This window comes from Suricata suricatta, chromosome 9, assembly GCF_006229205.1.
Source record: "Suricata suricatta isolate VVHF042 chromosome 9, meerkat_22Aug2017_6uvM2_HiC, whole genome shotgun sequence".
Lineage (NCBI taxonomy): Eukaryota > Metazoa > Chordata > Mammalia > Carnivora > Herpestidae > Suricata > Suricata suricatta.
This window is the reverse complement of record NC_043708.1, coordinates 27,659,859-27,683,848: the sequence shown is the minus strand read 5'-3', so window position 1 is coordinate 27,683,848 and position 23,990 is coordinate 27,659,859. Positions and strand designations below refer to the sequence as shown.

At 38.1% G+C, this 23,990-nt stretch overlaps 1 protein-coding gene across 1 annotated transcript in view; it reads left to right on the top strand.

Annotated features, from left to right (window-relative positions):
• Positions 1 to 23,990, top strand: part of RBM25 (RNA binding motif protein 25) — a 61,435-nt gene that overhangs the window by 13,543 nt on the left and 23,902 nt on the right. Inside the window, exons 3-7 of the mRNA XM_029950597.1 lie at positions 331 to 380; positions 2,207 to 2,374; positions 7,850 to 7,907; positions 12,655 to 12,815; positions 22,514 to 22,699. Coding sequence (XP_029806457.1) covers positions 331 to 380; positions 2,207 to 2,374; positions 7,850 to 7,907; positions 12,655 to 12,815; positions 22,514 to 22,699 — 623 coding nt within the window. The remainder of the gene's footprint in view (positions 1 to 330; positions 381 to 2,206; positions 2,375 to 7,849; positions 7,908 to 12,654; positions 12,816 to 22,513; positions 22,700 to 23,990) is intronic.

The window sequence follows — 23,990 nt, the reverse complement described above, 5'->3', positions numbered from 1 at the left end:
CCACGAACTGTGAGATCATGACCTGAGCCGAAGTCGGACGCTTAACTGACTGAGCCACCCTGGCGCCCCATCAACAACTCCAGTTTTTTAAACTTCTGAGATGAAAGCATATTGTGGTGGTAGCCTTTTTGCTTTTAGAATCGTTTTTTTTGTTGTCAGGTAAGTTTATATAGACAGGTCTGATACCCCATTGCTTTTGAGAATAAGGCATTCATCAATATCTCATTGTCATTAGTCCTACGTTTTTACCTATTGGTAAGGCGTGTAGTTGATATAGAATATAGTCTTATCTGAGTGTGTTCTTATGGTTTATTATCCTTTTTTTCTTAGGGACCCCAATGATTCCTGTACCAATGAGCATTATGGCTCCTGCTCCAACTGTAAGTATAATTTTAAGGAGGAATTAGGAGATACAGTGGTAATACTTCTTGTAGAGCTAAACAAATTGATAAAGTATTTTAAGTGTTTAAAAGAATGATAGGGAGTGAGAGGATCCATGTATTTCAGTATCATTTTCACTCAGCTATGCATATTATGCAGTTGCCCCTAAAATAGGCTCCCTAAATAGTTTTATGATTTACCTCATTCTGTACACTCTTCGTATACTTATTATTTCAGATTTAAGAGATTGGTTTGTTTGGTTTTTTTTTTTTCCATCATTCCCTCATTTTGTCTTGGTCCTGGGAGATATGATCTGACATGCCTAATCTCATAAAAGAAAGAAAAAGGACTGTAGGAATGATCTTAGAAACTTAAATTCTGAAGTGAGATTTGAGTTGAATATACTTCCATTCTTTCCTCATACCTACCTAATTTTTAGCCCATTCCAAACTAATTTTTCTCTGTTGTCTGGTATGATATTCTTAAGCTTTGTAAATTCTACTGAAGCCTTTACTCTGCTGAACTGTTTTATTATTCAGTCTTAACCCTTAATTCTTCACATTCATCAAAGCTTTTGTACATTCTAAACATTCATTAAGCATGCTACATGTGGGGCGCCTGGGTGGCTCAGTTGGTTAAGCATCCAGTTTCAGCTCAGGTCATGATCTCATGGTTCGTGGGTTCGAGCCCCATGTCGGGCTCTGTGCTGACAGCTGGCTCAGAGCCTGGAGCTTACTTCGCATTCTGTGTCTCCCTCTCTCTCTGACCTTCCCCTGCTCGCGAGGTCTTCATCTCTCAAAAGTTAAAAAAAAAAAAAAAAAAATTAAAAAAAATGCTAACATGCTATTACACATGAATAAATAATAACACTCTTAACTGTTATTTAGCTAGAATTTTTCTTTGACTTAAGTGGTAGATTATGAATTTCATTTGGAATTCTATGAGGGAGGGTAGATCTCATTACTTTAAATTGTTTTTCTACCTGTGGATTTTGAAATGGGAGGGAGGAGGAGGTGTTATCTATATTGAAAAATAGATGGTAACTCAGAGGGGAAGCATAAATCTGCTGTAAGACAACACGAAGAAGATAAGGTGCTGTAACGAAGGAGGGGTCTGGTTTTTCTTGGCTCAGATACCCGTTGTTTGTCTATTTGGGAAAACCTCCACCTGACAGGTACTTACCCTTTTAACATCTCAGTCTAGGAAAAGGTGGGACTTGGGGTTTGGAGCAGCCCCCTCAGTTTACCACTCTTTATTCAGTGTCTACTGTGGATGTTTTGCTAAATTCAATTCCAGATGTAAAACTGAGTGAGTCTGTTCCTTCCTCTGGCAAGTTGAAAGTTATAAAAGAAAAATAAAAAACGCAACTAACTGATAAAGGTAAAATTTAAGTTGTGGAAAATACTGTGAGAATATTTGAATACTGTGTCAGGGGCTAGCGGGGATGATTGAAATTTGCTTTTATATTTGTACAGAGCAGTTGTGAAGAATCTCCTGGATATATTTGATAATTTTAAATGACTTATCATGTCTTGGACACTTAAGGATTATGTTGTAAATATAAAAAATTTTCCATTCATTCAGGTTATTTTTATTTGCTTTCCCAAGTTGTTTTTTAAAAGATAGGTAATCTAATAATGGAACTTTACTTGTCATAAATAATTTTGTGTTAGTGAAAAATGATAGGCGCTTTAGATAGGTATGTAGAACCTTTAATAATTGCTATGTATGTACCACTTTAAAATTGTTGTCAGTCTAAGGTTGCATTAAACATGATAGGGAATTTAATTACAAGGTCCAATTTTACTCCTTTTTTTCACTCTAGGTTTTAGTGCCCACTGTGTCCATGGTTGGAAAGCATTTGGGAGCAAGAAAGGATCATCCAGGTTTAAAGGCTAAAGAAAATGATGAAAATTGTGGTCCTACTACTACAGTTTTTGTTGGCAACATTTCTGAGAAAGCCTCAGACATGCTCATAAGACAACTCCTTGCTGTAAGTGTTAAACTGTTTTTCATTTTTAAATTTTATTATTATGGATTTCAAATCTATGAAAATGCAGAAAGGACTCAATAATCCTTTTCTCCTTTTTATTTTGAAAATTTTCAATCCTGCAAAAACAGTTGAGTGAATAGTATAGTGAATACACGTGAAACACATTTTGCCACATTTATTTTTTACCTGTGGGTGCACACTCATACCCCCCCACATTTTTTCAGAATAATTGGAAATTAAGTTGTACATGATATTTCATCTCTGCATACTTCCTATTTCTAAGACTGATGATGTTCTCTTATATGATCACAAAACCATCATCATACCTAAGCAGTTTAAGGCTGGGGACACCTAGGTGGTGCAGTTGGTTAAGCATCTGACTTCGACTCAGGTCTATTTTTTTTTTTTAATGTTTTATTTATTTTTGATACAGAGAGAGGCAGAGGATGAGAGGGAGAGGGGCAGAGAGAGGAGACACAGAACCAGAAGCAGGCTCCGGGCTCTGAGCTAGCTGTCAGCACAGAGCCTGACGTTGGGCTTGAACCCATGAACGTGAGATCTGACCTGAGCCGGAGGCTTAACCGACTGAGCCACCCAGGCGCCCCTCGACTCAGGTCTAGATCTCAAGGTTGGTGAGCTCCAGCCCTGCTGGGGGTGAGCTCGAGCCCTCCCACTCCCACTCGTCCCTGTCTCTGCCCCTTGTGGAATTCTCTCTCCCTCTTTCTCTGCCCCTTTTTCACTTGTGCACACTCGCAAAAAAAAAAAAATTTAAGGCTGATAACGGTATTTTTTCCTCCAATGTAGTATTGTTAACTGAATATATGTACAGTTCATATGTAATTTTCCCAATAATCTCCATAATTGCTGCATTTTGTTTAGCTATCATTCAGTCAGGGATTATACATTGCACTGAATTGTTATATCTTGCTGACAGGACAGAGCCTGATGTGGGGCTCGTTGAGAGCGATCTCATGACCTGAGCCAAAAATCAAGAGTTGGATACTTAACTTAGTGAGTCACACTAGCACCCCTAGGCATCTTCTCTAATAGAAAATAGCTTCCTGTCTTCGTTTGTTTGCTTGTTTTGTTTTTGTTTTTCAGGACATTGACATTTTAAAAAATGGTTTATTTTTGAGAGAGAGTGCCAGCACAAGTGAGGGAGGGGCAGAGAGAGAGGGAAACACAAAATCTGAAGCAGGTCTGGGCTCCAAGCTGTCTACACAGAACCCAGCTCAGGGCTCACACTCACTAACTGTGAGATGGTGACCTGAGCCAAAGTCAGACGCTTAACTAACTGAGCCACCCAGGTGCCCCTGAAATTGATGTTTTAAAAAAATGTTTTTAAATTTGTATTTATTTTTGAGAGAGAGAGAGAGCACAAACGTGAGGGGCAGAGAGAAAAGGGGATGACAGGATACAAAGTGGGCTCTGTGCTGACAGCCTGATGTGGGGCTCTAACTCAGGCCGTGAGATCATAGTCTGAGGTGAAGTCAGATGCTTAACAGACTGAGCCATCCAGTTACCTCATTGCTTTTCTTTTTTGACTTAGTTTAAAAAATTTTTTTTTAATTTTTTAAAAATATTTTAATTTATTTTTGATAGAGAGACTTTGAGAGGAAGAGGGTCAGAGAGAGAAGGAGACACAGAACCGGAAGCAGACTCCAGGCTCTAGGCTGTCAGCACAGAGCCTGACGTGGGGCTCGAACCCACGAATGTGAGATCTGACCTGAGCCGAAGTCGGAGGCTTAACCGATTGAGCCACCCAGGCGCCCCTAGTTTAAAAATTTTTATCCTGGAGTGCTTAGGTGACTCATTTGGTTAAGCTTCCGACTTTGGCTTAGGTCATGATCTTGCTTGTTAGTGGGTTTAAGCCCCATGTCAGGCTCTGGACTGACAGCTCAGAGCCTGGAGCCTGCTTTAGATTCTGTGTTGCCCTCTCTCTTTTCCCCTCCCCCCTTACGCTCTCTCTCCCACTCTCAAAAATAAATGAACATTAAAAAAAAAGATTAAAGTGTTTATCTTGGTGTTAAGTGCGCATTAAGTGAAATAATAATGGTTTTATAATAAAAAAAACAACAGTGCCTGTACTCCCTCTCGCCATAATCTCCACTATTTTTTTTTTATTTTCTTGATTTTTCTTGATTTTATTGCCATTTGTTTTTTAAATTGGATGATCCGTGAATTGAAAAATGTTTAGGAAATAAACACCACAAACCTAGCTTCATCAGGTTCAGTATTTTGTGGTACTAGCTCCAGATTTTTTTCCCAGAGAAATAAACCATTCCAGTTGGCCCCCATTCCCATTTCTTTTTCCACAGAGGTAATCACCAGAGGTAAACCACTATCCTAAATTTGGTATTTATCATTCATGTGTGTATTCTTACTTTACTTATTTATACTGCAGAAAAATTTGTAATTCATAAATCTTAATTCCGTACTATATAATTTGTTTTTTTCACCTCATATGTATATAGCTTTAGTTTATTTATTGTCTTGTACCGTTGCATTGTAGTAATATACCATGAATTTAAAATGTTTTAATGATAGAAATATGGATTGTTTCTATTTCTTAGTACTATGTTTTGCTCTATTACTACTGGTAATGTCTTCAGTGAACATGAAAAAATTTCTATAATGTATCCTCTTAGAAGTGGAATTTCTAAGTTTTACCGCATGTTTATCTTCAGTTTTATCAGATTATGCCAATTTTTTTCCAAAGTGGAATGCTGGGAGGACTTTTTTTTCAAAAAACCTCAATTGTAAAGTAACTTATACTTTAAAATTCACCTTTTTATAGTAATTCAGTTGTTTTTAGTATATTCAGAAAGTTGTACAAACATAACCACTGACTTGATTCTAGCACAGTTTCATCACCCCAACTATAAACCCTGTGCCCTGTAAATCACTTCCCATTCTCTCCTCTCCCTGGTGTATGGCAACCACTATGATACTTTCTGTCTGTGTAGATTTGCCTATTCTGGGCATTTTATTGATACAATCATAGAATGTGTGTGGCTTTTTGTGTTTTGTCTTTTTTTTAACTTAATGTTTTCAGGGTTCATCTAGACTGCTGAATCTATCAATTTCATTCCTTTTTATGGCCAAGTCTTCCATCTAATGGATTTATCACTCATTTTATTTACCCATTCATCAGTTGATGGGCATTTGGGTTATTTCCACTTTTTGGTTATTGTGAATAATGGTGCTGTGAATATTTGTGTACAAGTGTATGGAGATAATGTATATATTTTATTTGAAACATCTTTTTGTTTTTATTTATTTTTAAAGTTTATTTATTTTGAGAGAGAGAGAGATTGAGAATCCCAATCTCTGTGCTGACAGTACAGAGCCTGATGTGGGGCTCAAACTCGAGCTGTGAGATCATGACCTGAGTTGAAGTTAGATACTTAACTAACTGAGCCATTGGGGCTCCTCTTTAAGTTTTAAGTAGGTTCCATGCCTAGTGTGGAGCTCAAACTTAAAACCCTGAAAGCAAGTTGCATGCTTTACCGATTGAGCGATCAGGACACCCCTCATTTTTCTTTTAAGGCCTTAAATGTCTAGGAATTCTTGATTGTTCACATTTAAGAGTTAAGGATTAAAAGTCTTTTTGTGTGGATATATTGGGTTTGTAAAATGTTGAATGTCATTGTAGGGTAATTTAGCCAGCATTTGATTGGTTTTGTGGCTAGTGAGTATATGACTGACTGACCTTGTTACCCATTCAGTGTCCCCTCCTGACCTTTCATATCTTTTCTGTTCACTTTCTTCATAACTTCATTCTTACCTGAGGAGGGGGATAGTATAGTTGCTTGTAAAGATGGCAGGCTAAATTCTCTGGGGTGGGGATTAGAGTAGTTGCTTGAAAAGAACTCTTGAGGCTTTGATTGTTCTATATTCACATTGTCAGGAAAGCACCTGTTTTTATTCAGCTTTGTGTTACAACTGCATGTACTTTGTACCTACTTTTTACCTCTAGTCGAGGTCCACTTGGCTTTGTATAATCCATTAGCCTAATTCTTTCTCAGTAGTATCTTCATCTGTAAACACTTGGAGTTATGGCTTTCTTTGATATACTGAATCAGTTCCCCTCCTTTGCCTTTTGTCTTCTTTTTGTAATTTTTTAAAAATGCTAATTCATTTTTGAGAGACAGAACGTGAATAGGGGAGGGGCAGAGGGAGAGGGAGACACACAGTCTGAAGGAGGCTCCAGGTTCTCAGCTGTCAACACAGAGCCTGACTCATCCCGAACTCACAGATAGTAAGCTCATGACCTGAGCCAAATTCAGAGGCTTAACCGACTGAGCTACCCCGGCGCCCATTGCCTTTTATCTTAAAATTTTGTTGAATTCTGCTGCCATTCCCTCCTGCAATGTTTGATCTCATGGGTTTTTATTTTTTACATTTCTTGATAATCATTTATTGGTTTCTCTGAAGGAAGATGTAAAAACTACGTGCATTCTCTCAGCTTTGACAGGCAATCTTCAGTTACTATTTTCCACAAATAACTTTTTTATAACTTTCTAGTTTTAACTTTAATAATTAGAAATAATATTTTAAAACCTTGCAAGTGGGAGGGCGCCTGGGTGGCTCAGTTGGTTGAGCGTCTGACTTCAGCTCAGGGCATGGTCTTGCAGTTTGTGAGTTCGAGCCCCACATCAGGCTCTTTGCTCTCAGTGTGGAGTCTGCTTGGGATCCTTTGTATCCCTCTCTTTCTGCCTCTCCCCTGCACTCACTCTCTAAACATTAAGTAAAATAATAAATAAACATTTATTTATAAAAAAACAACTTTGCAAGTAAACAAAATAATGTTCTACTCTTCAGGTAACCTGCTCCACTCATAGTTCTGATTGTTTAATGGAAAAATTTTTTCTTTATGTAAAGTCTTACTGTATATTTGCAGTTACATGTCCCATGTTATTTTTGCATCCTATATCAAGCATTTCCCCATGTTACTAAAAGCCCTTTATAATATAGTGGTGCCTGGGTGGCTTCCTTGGTAGAGCATGCAACTCTTGATCTTGGGGTTGTGCATTTGAGCCCCCACATTGTGGTATAGAGATTACTTAAAAGAAATCTTTAAAAAGTTGTTTATAATATATACATGTGTTTTAAAACATCTTTATGGAGTTATTTATTTGAATTTATTATAGTTATTTTAAATATGATATTGGTAATCTTGGTTTTTATGTATACATTTTGGATAAGATAAATGCCATAATATTTCTATGTTAAAAGGTAGCCAGTTTTCTGCAAATAAGAAAATCTGTAGGGATTTATTATTTTTCTTTTAAATGATGTATTATATATTTCTTTTATATAATAGGCTTATGGGAATTGAGGGAATTTTAAGAAATTTAATAGTTGGTATGATTTTTTTTTCTTTTTCTCCTGGTGGAAATATGATTGTGCTTTTATTTTTATTACAATTTAGTTTATTTTATTAAATGGTAATGATCGTTTTTTGTTTTGAAGAAATGTGGCTTGGTTTTGAGCTGGAAGAGAGTACAAGGTGCATCTGGAAAACTTCAAGGTAGGTAATTTTTTTATTGAGATCGTTTTAAACTGTATACATAAGGCACTTCTTGCATGTTTTACTCTCACCGTCCTTTACTGTCAGCACTCTTTGTCTTCCTTCTTACTGGAATAGGATTAAGGCAGTTAGGAAGATTTAGCTGAGAGTTGAGATTAGAAAGTGGAAAAGCATTAACAGGAAACAGGCAGGAGAGGAAAAAATATTCAGATTGTTTTTTTTACAATATTTTTTGAAAAGTCTGTTCTTTCTCGGAACGGGGGTGTATGATTAGTATTCAACAGTTAGGACTTAGGGAGAGAGCAGGAGAGCCTATGGTGAGATGACCTGTTCGTCTTAGAAGCAAACTGTTCTTTCTTTTCGGTAAAGGCACCTGTTAGATGTACATTCTTCTTCTTTTTTTTTAGTGACTGTTTATTTTTGAGAGAGAGAGTGCGACCAGGACAGGTTGCGGGGGTGGGGGGGGGGGGAGGCAGAGGATGTGAAGCAGGCTCCACATGCTGACAGCAGAGAGCCTGGTGCGGAACCAGAACTCAGAAACCATGAGATTGTGACCTGAGATGAAGTCAGATGCTTAACTGACTGACGTATATTCTTGAAACACTTTTTATTATGGAAAAAATCATGCAAATATGAAATTAGAGTGATGAACTTCCACATACTCATCACCTAGCTTTATCAACTCATGATCAGTTGTGCTTAACCTGTATCCTATCCATTTTCTACTTATTATTTTTTAATTTATTATTTAATTTCTTATAGTTTTTTAAAAAACTATTTATTTTTGAAGAGAGAGACAGAGAGTCAGGGAGAGAGGGAGACATCCCCAGCAGGTTCTGTGCTCTCAGTGCAGAGTTCCATGTAGGGCTCAAACTTAAGAACCATGAGATTGCAACCTGAGCCAGAATCGAGAATCAAGACACTTAACCACTGAGCCACCCAGGTGCTCCCTCCTTATATTATTTTTAAGCAATCCCAAGTACTCATTTTGTCTGTTTTAATGTGTATCTTTAAAAGGTAAGAGCTTTTTAAAAAATTTACTGAAAATACTATCATAAGACGTTCAAAAAGTAACTATTTTTCTTAATATTGGAAGTCATTGTTCAATTTTTTAAATATTTTGTTTGATTCAGGATCTACACATAGCACGTTGCAGTTCGTTGGCCTATTTTTAAGCTGTTTTTTAATATTTTAAGTTCTTCTGTCTCCTTTCCTTTGCCGTTATTTGTGGAAGAAACTGTGTCGTTTGCTCAGTGTTTCTTTAGTCTGGAGTTGCCAGTTGCAGCTCCATGTAGAACAATGTGCCAGTGCTTCTCTGTTTTCTGTATTTTATGTAAAATAGTTGGGAGTTGTATCTTGAGGCTTAGTCAGATTTGAGTTTGTGTGTGTTACTTTTGTTGATGCTTTTATTTGTAAGAATTTTCTAAAGATATTTTTCCATCATCAGACACTGGGTTACTGGGTTATCTTTTTTTTTTTTTTTTTTTTAATTTAAAAAATTTGTGGTTTGTGGTGCAGCTATTGATTGTCTGTTCCTGGCTTGAGTTATTCATTGGAGGGTTGCAAAATGCGCTAGTCTAATTGGAAGACTTCTATCATTCCTTCATTGAAAAATAGATCTTGTGGCACCTGGGTTGCTTAGCTAAGCATCCCACTTGAGTGTCCAAGTGGTCCGACTTCAGCTCAGGTCTTGATGTCACAACTTGTGAGTTCAAGTCCCTTGTCAGGCTCTGTGCTGACAGCTTGGAGCCTGGAGCCTGCCTTAGATTCTGTCTCTATCTTTCTCTGCCCCTCCCCTGCTTGCGCTGTCTGTCTCTCAAATATAAATAAACATTAAAAAAATTTTTAGGAGTGCCTGGGTGGCTCAGTCGGTTAAGCGTCCGACTTCAGTTCAGGTCATGATCTCACAGTTGATGGGTTCAAGGCCCGCATCGAGTTCTGTGCTGATAGCTAGCTCAGAGTCTGGAACCTGCTTCAGATTCTGTACCTCTTTCTCTCTGTGACCCTCCCTTGCTCGTGCTGTCTCTCTGTCTCTCAAAAAATAAATAAATAAAATAAAAATAAATAAAAAAAATTTTTAGTGCTTTCGGTTTTTTGTTTGTTTGTTTTAAATTATTTCTTTTTATTGCTTTTTATTTTATTTTTGAGAGACAGAGAGAGACAGCTGGAGCAGGGGAGGGCCAGAGAGAGAGAGACACAGAGCCCGACGCGGGGCTCGAACCCACGAACCATGAGATCTGACCTGAGCCGAAGCCGGATGCTTAACCGACTGAGCCACCCAGGCACCCCAGTGCTCTCGTTTTTATTTGTTTATTTTGAGAGAATGAGTGAGAGAGGGGCAGAGATAGAGGGAGAGAATCCCAAGCAGGTTCCTCACTGTCAGTTTAGAGCCTGAAGTGGCTAGAACTCACCAACCATGAGATCATTCGTGACCTGAGCTAAAACCAAGAGTCAGATGCTTAACCGACTGCGTCACCAAGTGGCCACCGAACAATTAAAAAGAAAAAAGAAAGAAAGGAAAAAAAAAATCTTCTGGAGTGCCTGGATGGCTCAGTCGGTAAAGCATCTGACTTCAGCTCTGATAATGATCTTATGGTTTGTGAGTTCCAGCCCCGAGTTGGCCTCTGTGCTGACAGCTCAGAGCCTGAAGCCTGCTCCAGATTCTGTGTCTCCCTGTCTCTCTGCCCACCCCCGCTCCCTCAAAAATGAATAAATGTTAAAAAAACATTAAGAGAAAGAAAAGTCTTTATCAGACTAGTGCTGTAAGAATAAACTTCTACCTCCATCTGAATGTTTTTTATTTAACATTTTCTGTCACATCTGTGGGGTTTTTTTCCCCCCATACTGAAAATCTAGAGTTTCAAGGACATTGGGATGATAGACTATTAAGTAATTACTGGCTTGGTTCTTCTCACATTTCATATAAAACAATTCAAGACTAATCATGTCTATGCTTTCATCACAATATGGTTATAGAAATTTTCTTTTTTAATGACAGGTGTTTTGTCTTTATGATATATCACACTGAAAAATCTAGAGTCAAATTTACTGTTGTAAAATCTCTCAGAATAGGGGCACCTGGGTGGCTCAGTTGGTTAAGTGTCCAACTTTTGCTCGGGTTATGATCTTGTGGTTTGTGAGTTTGAGCCCCGCATCGGCCTCTGTGCTGACAGCTCGGAGCCTGGACCCTGCTTCAGATTCTGTGTCTTCCTGTCTGACCTTCCCCTACTCGCACTCTGCTCTCTCTCAAAAATAAATAAATATTAAAAGAAAAAAATTTAAAATCACTCAGGATAGTTCCTCTCTGTGTGGTTGTGTCCTTAAATGTATACATATTTGGATCCGTTTATTTTATTTTATTTTATTTATTTATTTATTTTTGTAATAAACACCTTTCATATATTTTATTCAACACATCAGATAACCAGGGGGCCAGTAAAATGGTAATAATGGTTCTCACAGATTTTAAGGAAAAGAGTTTATCTAGGCCTCCAGCAAAAACATTTAAGAAAAATAAAAATATGTTAGAATAAATTTGCTAAGTCAGATATGAAGCTGCCTGTTTTCCTTTGGGGCAAAACATTATAATATTTGGGTTGTCTTTCTTGCTGTACGGAAATCTATAAGTTAACCTATAACTTTATCAGATGAGCTCTAATCAAATTACAAACGGCAAAGTCAAATAAAGGTGCTTTTTCCTAGAGAATCAAACCAGTCCTTGGAAGGGCCTGTTAAATCCACCATAACTGAAAGAACATGTAGTCAACCTTGTATTTTATCTCCAAGTTTTCAGTCATTTCTCCTAACATCACGTTTAGAAGTACGCAAAGAAGCATCGCAGATAAATAGCTTAAAATTTATATATGGGAAGAAATGAATTATGAAGTGAAATCTCCAGAAAGGAAGAGTTATCTAACCTAGGGAGGAAATCAAAATGTGGGAAAGGAGGTGACAGGGAGTGAGGAGACATACTTGTGGGGAATGTCTTAACTGATGCCAGGTCCCGGCGCCCGGCGTTCAGCGGTATGCCTGTTTCGTCCGCCCCGACCAGCAGGGAGGAGAATCGTCGCGGGTTCTTTTCCTAAGAGAGGGAGAGAAAGGGCAGGAAGGGGGACGCACAGAGAGTGAAGACACAACACATGGTTTCGATCAATCCTCTCCTTGCCTCTTCTGGATCCGTTTATTTTAAATTTTATTTAAAATTTTTAGATTACTCTTTTAAAATTTATGTTTTAATATCTCTGATTCAAAGTCATGGTAATAATGCTTAGACTAGTTATTAAAATGAAACAGACACAAAAATAAGACTCATAACTAGGATAAAAGTTCAGTACTTTTTTAGTTTAATGATTCAATTGAAAAGTGTTTTAAGAGGTTCAAGCAGCCTGCTTTCATAGGATTGTAGCTATATAATATAAAATTGTAGTTAGTTATATCCATATAGTTGTAGGAAGTCTGGATGTAATGAATTCAGGAAATAATTAAAGGACTCCATTATGAAGTTTGTTGGTTCTGCTAAATATTTTATCAGCACTTCTAATAAGAACCAGTTTGCGTGATTAGAAATTTTCTTTCCTGTTTTTCTCTTTTTTCTTTTGGTTTGAGGGTCAAAGGTAATTGAAGGAAAGAGAGGAGTGAAAACATGAATAATCCTGGTGTATGTTTAGTCTAATGATTTTAATTTTCCATAAATACTATGTTTTCATAACTGCATTGATATTGACTAATTCTTTACATCCATTTTTAGCCTTTGGCTTCTGTGAGTACAAGGAACCCGAATCTACCCTCCGTGCACTCAGGTTATTGCATGACCTGCAGATTGGAGAGAAGAAACTACTTGTTAAAGTTGATGCAAAGACAAAGGCACAGTTGGATGAGTGGAAAGCCAAAAAGAAAGCATCTAATGGGGTATGTTTTCTGTAGTGCTATCTTACTATGCTCATTCAATGTAAATATTTTTATTTTTGTTTTATTTTATTTTATTTTTGTAAATGCTTTTTTATAAGTGAATCTAATATGGGGCTTCCCAAGGTCATCCTCATTATAATATGTGCTGGTGGCTAAATGCAGGAGGTTATTTTTACAGTTTATCGTTTTTAAGTCTTTTATCTACCCATAGCGGGTAGATGACTGTTGGTTTGCTTGTTCTAGGTTAGGATGAAGGTAGTGAGGGAGGCTGGACATGGTTAACTTGCCAGAAAAAAGCATTGGTACAGACTATTCCAGTTAATTCATTAAGGTAGCTGTGTAAGTACAACAAAATATATTTCAACTATACTGTTTTAATTAGTTGCCCTCTCTTTTAGAAGTACACAGGTTCTGGGGCGCCTAGGTGGCTCAGTCCGTTGGGCATCCAGCTTTCAGCTTTGACTCAGGTCATGATCTCATATTTCATGAATTGGAGCCCTACATCAGGTTCTGTGCTGACAGTGCAGAGTCTAATCCGGATTCCGTCTCTTGCTTTCTGCTCCTCCCCTGCTTGCTTGCGTGCACGTGTTTCTCTCTCTCTCTCTCTCTCTCTCTCTCTCTCTCTCTCTCGGAATAAATAAAAATAAACTAAAAGGAAAAAAAAAAAGAAAAGTACATAGGTTCTGGGGTACCTGGGTGGCTCAGTTGGTTGATTATCTGACTCTTGATTTTGGCTTAGGTCATGATCTCAGGGTCATGTGATCGAAGCCCACTTCGGGCTCCATGCTGAGGGTGGAGCCTGCTTGGGATTTTCTCTCTCCCTCTTCCTCTGTTCCCGGCCATGCATGTGTGTGTTCTCCCCAGCGCCCTCCCAAAAAGTACATAGGCTCTAAAATGAATGATGAATGAAAATAAATCTTACTACTTTCCTCAGGATGGTCCCATATTAGGTGAAGCTAAAATAAAGGGAATTTTCCTATGTGGTATTGTAATGTAGTCATCATTACTCCCTTTCAACAAAACAAAAAGTAGCTAAAACCTGAGTATATTTCCTATTTACTTTTGTCATCTCAAACTTAAGGGGTTTAAAGTGGGTTTATTATTACCTTCTTTTTCTACAAAAACAAAGCCTTTTTTCTCTTTTCATGCTTTCATTGCCTATCAAAATAGAAATACCTTTTTTGGTATTACTCCTCCCTCCTTTACAAAAACACTGTATGTTCTTTCTAAAAGCAAAACAAACAAAACCTCAAAATGTTATTAAAATCTTCAGGGAATCGTGGGTGGCTCAGCCTCTGACCTTGGTTCAGGCCATGATCTCACAGTAAAGGGTGCTGAGGGTGAAGCCTGCTTTGGAGTCTGTGTCTCCCCTCCTCTCTCTGCCCCTCCCTTGCTCATGCTCTGTCTCTTTCTTAATAATAAATAAAGATTAAAGAAATAAAAATAAAACCTTGGGGCACCTGGGTAGCTCAGTCAAGTGTTGACCTTGGGGCTCAGGTCTTTATCTTGGAGTTCGTGAGTTTCAGTGCTACATTAGGCTCTCTTGTCATTGTGGAGCCTTGTTTAGATTCTCTGCCCCTCCCCTACTCTTGCATTCTTTTTCTCTCTCTCTCTCAAAAATAAACATTTTTAAAGAACTCTATAAAGCAAGCTATTTATTTAAGTACATGCTGTCATTTATTGAAATTCTTTTTCTTTTTTACATTCTAGTCAGCATTTGTTGTGAGTTCTGCCTAGACACATTTATTTACTTTTTACTTTTTTAATTTATTTAAGTTCAAGTTAGTTAACATGCAGTGTAGTATTGGTTTCAGTAGAACCTGGTGAGCCATCACTTATATATAACACCCATTGTAAACTATTTAAAGAAGAGGGGCGCCTGGGTGGCTCAGTCAGTTGAGTCTCCGGCTTCGGCTCAGGTCAGAGCTCACGTTCATGGGTTCAAGCCCCACATCGGGCTCTGTGCTGACAGCTCAGAGCCTGGAGCCTGCTTCTGATTCTGTGTCTCCCCCTCTCTCTCTCTCTCTGCCCCTCCCCCACTCATGCTCTGTGTCTGTCTCAAAAATAAATAAAACATTAAAAAATTAAAAAATAAATAAACTATTTAAAGAAATTAAGTGCCACCTGTAATCTCATCAACGTTGGGAGCTCCTGTATATGTTTTTGTTACATAGTGTTTCAGATTTTTTTCTTTGTATGAATATAGTAATATCATTTTAATTGCAATATGTGAATTTTTCTTCCATAAATAGAAGATTGAATTCCATGTATTCTGTAAATAGATTTTTTTCACTTTTATCTTTTCTTGGACTTTTAGTAAATTTTAACTGATTTCTCTATATTTCATTCGTCTTATCTGATTATTCTAGCACTGCCTATATTTCTAAAGCAAGTATGTCAACCGTGTGCCGGTGCATCCTTAATGGTTTTGAATTTCTCATAGTATAAAGCCTGTCTTCTTAGTATAGCATTCAAAGCTCGTTCAGTCTACCTTTCTAGCTTCTCTCATCAATCCTTCTGCTACTGTCAATCCTATATCTCCGCAAACTTCTTTGGTGCTTTGCTGACATTTCATGTCCTTGTTGTCCATGCAAGCTCTCTTGCAGTTCTATCCCGATCTCATTACAGTGTGACTTGATTCATTCAGCCTTTGTCAATCCTATCCTGGATTTCTCTCAAGCAGAATTAATTCCTCTTTTCCCATATATAGGTTTCCAGGCTTTTACTGGTGTTACGACAGTCTGCTTTGTAACATATGTTGTTGGTACCTGTCTCTCATACCCCTTGTGCCCTATTTCCATAGCTCTGATCGTAAATAGGAAGGACAATAAGTTCACAGGCTGTGTCTCTTCCGCTTGTACCTCTGCAGAACCTGGGACAGTGTGTTGCCCCCAGGAAGGATGGAATGATTGATCATTTATTGAGGGGGCAGTTGCAGTTGCATTGCTCACCTAATAATCTTACTGTCTTTACCTAGTTTTATAAAGAAATAATAAAGTGCGGTTTCTTGGGAGTATAATCTATGTATCACAGCAGCAGTTTCCTGTCATATCAAAAAAACCACTGTCTGAGGCACCTGGGTGGCTCAGTCAGTTAGGTATCTGTCCCTTGATTTTGGCTCAGGTCATGCATGATCTCACTGTGATTGTCAGCCCTACTGTCCGCACAGAGCCCTGCCGCCCCGCCACTCCCCTGTATGTACCCTGTGCTCTTGTTGTTTCTCTCCCAAAAAAAACCCACAACTCTCTAAGACTTTTCAGATTTTCCTTGCAGTAATAACTGAATTCTTAAAATAAAGCATGGATTTAATGTCTTCACAGTTTTTATGTAATTCCCTGGGTGTCTTTCTTTTTTTCCCCTATGTTTAATCATTAGCTGGTGAGGTGGTTTATTTTGTAGCATTTGCAAAAGTGTACTCTGAACATGAAGCAAATTACTTCACTGTATTTGTATAAGGAAATACACAATTGTGTGGCTTTTGATTTAATTTGTAATCACTATTAGTGAGAGGAACCATAATTTAAATGTTTATATCATCAAGAATGGAATTGTAGCCACCTCCAATAAAAACAGAACAATTATTTCAGATAAGATGAAATTTAAAACATTAACAGACCTGACTTCTGGGTGGATTTGATGTGGTGCTCAGAGATACTTGAAGTCACAAGACAGGGCATAGTTTCCTACAATGTCATCTTAGTCAACAGTATTGGTAAGAAGAAAAAGTAGTGCAATGCTGATCAGATACTTTTTTATCTTATCAGATAATTTTTTTTCAAATAAATTTTAGGTGAATACAACTATTATGGAGTAGATTAAAGATTTGTCATGATTTTTCAAGATAAAATATGGGAAGATATTGTTCTTTCTTCTTTCTTGTTGAGTGTTGTGGAGAAGTTTAGAAAACTGACCTAAGATGGATGATATAAGAATGAGACAGAGGCACCTGGGTGGCTCAGTCAGTTGAGCGTCCGGCTTCAGCTCAGGTCTTGATCTCGTGGCTCATGGGTTCGAGCCCTGCGCTGGACTCTGTGCTGACAGCTAGCTCAGAGCCTGGAGCCTCTCTTTAGATTCTGTGTCTTCCTCTCTCTCTGACCCTCCCCTGCTCATGCTCTCGGGCTCTCGCGCTCTCTCTCTTTCTCTCTCTCTTTTTCAAAAATAAACAAAACAAAAAAAGAATGACACATTAAATGGGCACCTGGGTGGCTCAGTCATTAAGGATGTCTCAGGTCATGATACCGCTGTTCCTGAGTTTGAGCCCTGCTTTGGGTGAGGGCATGTCACACTTGGGGTGAGCATGAGCCCCACTTCAGGTTAGCTGCTTTTCTCTGTGTCCCTCCGCCCCATCTTTTTCTCTCTACCCCTCCTGAGATTCTCTGTCTCTGTCTGCCCCTCACGCATTTGTGCCCCCCCAAATAAAGAACTATGAGACATTGAGGAACTCATATGGTAATTTATTCAGGCATTTTCCTGTCTCCCAGGCAGAAGACAAAACACAATTAGTTGTGTAGTTCTTTTTGGGTAAAAAAGAAAAGAAATATAAGTTTGTCCTGAAAAAGAGTGGGATATTTCTCTCGACCCAGCATTTTAGTACATGTGCTGCAGAAGCAAGCACCTTGACCCAGAATTTTTAGAATTATGTGCCTTGTCTAACAGGATGATTGAAAGTTTTTATATAGGTTTTGCAGAATTTGTGGAAGCAGCCTTTGGCCATTAGTGAAAGTATTCCTTTTGAGGTAGCTCCTAGCTTTCTGGCTGTTCAGCAATAGCAGTTTAGGAGTAGAGATGCCTGCTTGATCCTTACAAGTAGTGGTTGGTAACCACACATTCAAGAATGACTTGGGGGTGTCTGGGTGGTTTAGTTGGTTAAGTGTCCAACTTTAGCTCGGGTCATGATCTCATGGTTTGTGGGTTTAAGCTGTGCGTTGTGCTCTGTGACACTTCGGAGCATGGTTGGGGTTCTCTCTTCCCCTTTCTCTCTCTGGTCATCTCCTACCTGCTCTCTCAAAATCAATAAATAAACCAAACAAACAAATATAAAAAAGAATGACTTCTGACCAATGTTGGAAGGACTGATAATCTCTGGAAAGAGCCTCTTGCATTGCATTTTAATTGAGGGTGCATGCTCCAGATAGGGACATCTTTAATATTTACATCTTTGGCTGGAAATTAGTCTGGTTGAATCTATATTTTCTCAAGAGAAAGTGCTCTGCATTTGCTTAAGTTCCCAAGGAAGTTTTTATTTTGGACCGTGGAGTCAAAACAAGTCAGTACCAGACAATGAGCCTGGAAGAGGTGTTTTTCAGCTTCATTTTACTACCAGTAGCTTTACTATTGAAGCTTTTAATTCCTCTGAAAAGAGCTGAATAGGTGGGCCCCATAAACCTCACGGATATTCAGTTGGTTTCTGTGATCCTCTTGTACTGCTAAACCCATCATCTTTTGCTGATCAGTATTACTGAATGTGCTTTCTGATATTGAAGGGAATAAGAAACTGGAAATCAGGCAGCTGTTTATGGTTGAGGACCCAAGAGTACACCTTAAGTTGAAAGCAGACATAACTTTTCCTTCCATGATACATCTGGTTATTTTTGGTTTTCTTACATGAACATTTGGTAAAGAGATTTGGGCTAATAAGCTTTCCTTCTAAAAGATATACATTTTCTTTTTTTTTTTTTTAATATTTATTTGAGATAGAAGAGAGAATGAGTGAGCAAGCAGGAGAGCAAGCAGGGAAAGTGCAGAGAAAGAAGGAGATAAGAGAATCCCCAGCAGGCTCTGAACCATCAGCATGGAGCCTGACGTGGGGCTCAAACCCGCAAACAATGATTCATGACATGAGTTGAAACCAAGAATCAAGTGCTTAACCAACTGAACCACCCGGGTGCCCCTAAAAATATACATGTTCTGTGTAGATCAAGGGATGGAAGTCACCTATAAGGTGGTGTGAATTCATTTCAAATGCTTTACTTCTAACTTAGGTAAGACCAGCTATACTAATATTTAAATTAGATTTAGGATGGTGGTGGGAAGGACTTTAGGGGCTTGTGAGTATTTTTAAATGACCAAGCCTTCAGATTTATAACCCTACTTTCATCTTTATACTTAGGAAAGCATGGAGATGTAGAGGGTTCATGGCAAGGAATTTAGAATGTAGGGGAAACGCTAAAGACTGACTTAAAATTTATTTATTTATTTATTTTTTATGTCTTTATTTTATTTTGAGAGACAGAGTGAGCAGGGGAGGGGCAGAGAGCGAGGGAGACGCTGAATCTGAAGCAGGCTCCAGGCTCTGAGCTGGCAGCACAGAGCCCAAAGCAGGGCTTAAACCCACAGACTGTAAGATCATGACCTGAGCCTAAGTTGGATGCCTAAGCAACTGAGCCACCCAGGTGCCCCTGCTAAAGACTGACTTGATAGTCTCTCAGAGAGTGTATTTTCTTTTTTCTTTAATTAAAAAAAATTGTTTTTACATTTATTTATTTTTGAGAGGCAGAGCGAAAGTGGAGAGGCAGAGAGAGAAGGAGACAGAGAATCTGAAGCAGGCTCTAGGCTCTGAGCAAACATTCAGCACAGAGCCCGATGTGGGGCTCAAACCCACGAACTGTAAGATCATGACCTGAGCCGAAGTTGGATGCTTAACTGACCAAGCCACCCAGGTGCACCCTTTTCTAAAAATATTTGTGTATCTTGAGAGAGAGAACACGAGGGCACACGCAAGTGGGGGAGGGGCAGAGAGAGTGGGGCTCAAATCTGTACTATCAACGTGGAGCCTGATGTGGGGCTCAAACCCAGGAACTGTGAAATCATGTCTTGAGCCAAAGGCGGAGCTTAACCAACCGAACCACTCAGGCGCCCCAGAGGTATTTTCCTAATACAGAATTTAGGGCTCAGCAGTTGAGCATTTGGGTTGAAAGAGCTCCGTGTGTCTCAGGACCTACAGTTTCAGTGGCAGGTTACTGGCAGGTTAATTATTTCGTTTAAAACCTGTGGAGAGGGATTCTTGGTAGCCCTGTGCTGACAGTGCAGAGCCTACTTGGGATTCTGTCTGTTCTCTCTCTGCCCTTCCCCGCTCATGCTATCTCTGTCTCTCTCAAAATAAATAAACTTAAAAAAATTATTAAAGAATAAAAAGATCTGCGGGGAAGCAGAGCATTACTGAAGGGATTTTAGTGATATATTATTGATTTAAAGTAAAAATACATCACAATTATAGATTGTAGTGTTTTTGGTAATTAATTTTAAGTTTAATTACTGTTCTTGTGTGAAGCTTCTTGTCTTTATCCAAGATACCAGGTAAATAGTTGGCACAAGAAGGTTGGATCAAGAGGCAGGTTTGGGAAAGTAAGGAACTCAGAGTGGTTAGTTTTATGATACTACACATTATGACTTAACTTGAAGTTATCTGTAACATAACTTCTTATTCTGTTTACTAAATGCTTAAGGGCAAGGTCATTTCTTTTTCCCATAATGACTTTTTTTTTTTTTTTTTTTTTGCCATTTTGCATAGTACCTTGCACATTGTAGGCTCTTAATTTGTTGAGCCAGGGGGCACTTGGCTGATTCAGTCGGTAGAGCATGCAACTGTAGATCTCAGGGTTGTGAATTTGAGGCCCATTTTGCATTTAGAGGTTACTTAGAACATTTTTTTTCTAATGAAAAAAAATTGTTGACCAAATTAAGAAAAAATACCTTTTGGGCGCCTGGGTGGCTCAGTTGGTAGGTGTCCTGATTCTTGATCTCAGCTTAGGTCTTAATCTCAGGGTGTGAGCTCTTTAAAAAGAAAGAAAGAAAAAAATACCTGTTGAATAAGTATTTATTGGAGGTTGCTTTCAGAATTATGAAATCTGAAATCACTAATAAGTTATATTAAGGAGTCACAAAACATGAAACTTTTCTTGAATAGTTGCATGCATTGTGACCAAGAGCCAGCATTTATGCAGAAGAACGTTGTTCTGAATTGAATCTGAAAACACACACAATATATGTTTACCAAGTAAATTGATAACTACTTTGAGGCATGTGTGTATAGTTTTAAACTACAAAAGTTTTTGTACACATCCTTATGTTGTTATGGCTTGTCATACTTTTCCATTTTTCCTAGTTTTAAGAAAAGACTGAGTAACGAACTTATCCAAAATTTTGAGGTCATTCTCTAAATTTGGTAGTTTGGGGACACCTGGCTGGCTCAGTCAGAAGACCAAGTGACTCTTGATCTCGAGATTGTGAGTTTGAGCCCCATGTTGGGAGTAGAGATTACTTTAAAAAAAAAAAAGCCTGGGGTGCCTGGGTGGCTCAGTTGGTTAAGCCTCCGACTTCGGCTCAGGTCAGATCTCACGTTCGTGGGTTCGAGCCCCACGTCAGGCTCTGTGCTGACAGCTAGCTCAGAGCCTGGAGCCTGTTTCCGGATCTGTGTCTCCTTCTCTCTCTGCCCCTCCCCCTCTCATGCTCTGCCTCTCTCTGTATCAAAAATAAATTTTAAAAAAAACATAAAAAAAAAACCTTAAAAAAATATATATGGTTAACTTTTGTTAAGTTCGAACTGAATTAATTCCTTTACCCAGGGGCCTTTTAAAGTAAAATTAAGATTAAAAACAAGAATTATAGTATATCAGAAGTCAATAATCTTTTGTTTTCACATCAATAAAATCAGTCTAGTCTTCTTTTAAAATATAATAAAGTCCTTGGGGCACCTGGGTGGCTCAGTTGGTTAAGTGTCCTACTTTGGCTCAGGTCATGATCTAACAGTTCATAGGTTCAAGCGTCTCGTCATGCTCTCTGCTAACAGTGCAGAGCCTGGAGCCTGCTTCATATTCTGTGTCTCCTCCGCTCCGCTTCTCTCTGCCCCTCCCCTGATTGTGCACAGTCTCTCAGGGATAAATAAATAAATATTATAAATATAATAAAGTCCTACAAATAGTTACTTATTTATGAGAAGCATTACAACATGAATTTTGTTTATTTTTTATAATGTTACATGTGCAAGTCATTGGAGAAAGACTTGTACATTATTTAGTGTTGGTTTTTTCTTAGAGTATAAGTACATGTTTGTTTATTTTTTTTAAGTGGTATTTCTACATTATAGAAAGCAGAAGGGGAAAAGAGATGCGGTTGTTTCAGCCCCTGGCCTATCTGATGCTTGTGTTTTTCTTTTCCTTTCAATGCTTGCATTTTGTTGTGTATAGCTACCTAGTGTTTTTCATTTGTTTAACCTACACATCCTTTTGTTTATTTTAAATGGTGGCTGTCAAAGTGTGCAAACAAGCTATTTTTTTTACATGATTAAATTTTCAACTCTCAGTTGGTTAATGCAGTAAATATCAATAGTTTATAGAACTATTCTATAATAGTTTGTAGAAGTATTTGAGCAAGACAATCTGAAAAACTGAAAGCTTTGCAGATGTATTGTGTAGTATTTTAGTCCTCTGGTTTAATCTTTTTGTAACTGGTAAGGGCTCAGAATATTAGCTATTAAAGGAAAAAAGGAAAAGAAAATGATAAGGTATCAGTATCTAAGAAAAACCAGTAAATGAAGTTTAGTTTTGTAAAGTTAATCGGACTACATTTAATCAGACTACAGAGATGTTTTGTTGGAGAAAAACATGTTTGTTTTGTGTACTAGTTTTAGAATGATTTTCATTTTCTTTTTCTCTCTCCTCCTGAATTTGCTTTTTTTTTTTTTTTTTTTTTTGGTAAAGACTGCAAGGCCAGAAACTGTCACTAATGATGATGAAGAAGCTTTAGATGAAGAGACTAAGAGGAGAGATCAAATGATTAAAGGGGCTATTGAAGTTTTAATTCGAGAATACTCCAGTGAGCTCAATGCCCCCTCACAAGAATCTGACTCTCACCCCAGGAAGAAGAAGAAGGAAAAGAAGGAGGACGTATGTGTTACTGATTTCTGACAAGAGAGTTATTTCTGCAGTTTACTTTTTATGGTGTCACTGTGTTTTTATTGCATTTCAACTTTCAAGGGGGAAATAAAATGACTAGCATTTGTAACAATATACAGTTAAGCCTAATTTGACCATGTTTAATCGAGTAACTCTCACATTTTTTACCAAAATGTTTGTTTTGTGTGTTTGAAATGCACTGGTATGGATGCTTGTGTTTGTGGATTCAAATTTCATAAGGAAAAAACCCTTGAGTCATGAAGTAGGAGCTGATACTAAGGGACAAAGGAAGTTTTTTATTTTTGTCTTTTTGGCCGTGAAGGGGCTGGCTTTGTTTTGTCTTATTCCCTGATACTGTTCTATCCCTGCTCTAAGCAGGACAGCAGATGTCCTTCACTGAGGATTTTCACCCATTCTTTAATTCTTAGACACCTTTATTACAAACCACTGCTCATTCCCCTCTGTGGATAGTAACACCATTGAACTTCTAACTGGATGACTGTGAACGAGTAGGACAAGACGTGGCATTCCTCCCCAGGGCCTTCTGTTTTGCCACTCTTTGCCTGCCTAAGCCAATTAAACAGAGGGAGTCCAAGTTGAAAGAAAATATTTGTTTTTTAATATTCTTTTTTTTTTTGATAAACTTAAAGGAACTATAGGGAGTATTTTAATGAAATTTTGAAAGTGTGTTATGTGCATGGATTTTATGTGCCATGAAAAAGTAGTGTGAATTCTGTGAAACCTACCCTATAGTTTTTAATATAAAGGGGTAGTTACAGTCATTTTATTTTGAATTTCAGTGCCTTACCACTGTATTTTGAATTTCACTTTCAATTTGCTTCCGGACAAATACATTTTTATTACTTGGCTTGATTTTCCTCATGTGGTCTTAACCTGTCTAGTGAGATGCCAGTTGTCGGGAATGGGAATTGATAGTCATATTATAGGGTAATTGAGGTTTTAGAGTTTGTTTTTTCTCTTCCAGCATTAATGGGAAAGGAGAAAATTACTAGACATATTTGTTTGATATGGAATGGGAGGGAAGGATCAAAGAAATCCTGCTGTATGACAGGAATTATGAGTAAATTTTGTTGGTATGATTGTTTCCTGGGTTTGAAGGAAAAAGTCCTGTTAGACTTTTCTTACTCCATTGCCTGGGGGAGTTGGAGGGTAAGGAGGTGGTAGGTGACAAGGGGGTTCAAGTGAGTGAAATCTTTTTTATTAAGTAATTTGAAATTAAGAAAATGTCACAGAAATCTTGCACAGAGCATTGTTGTGCAGG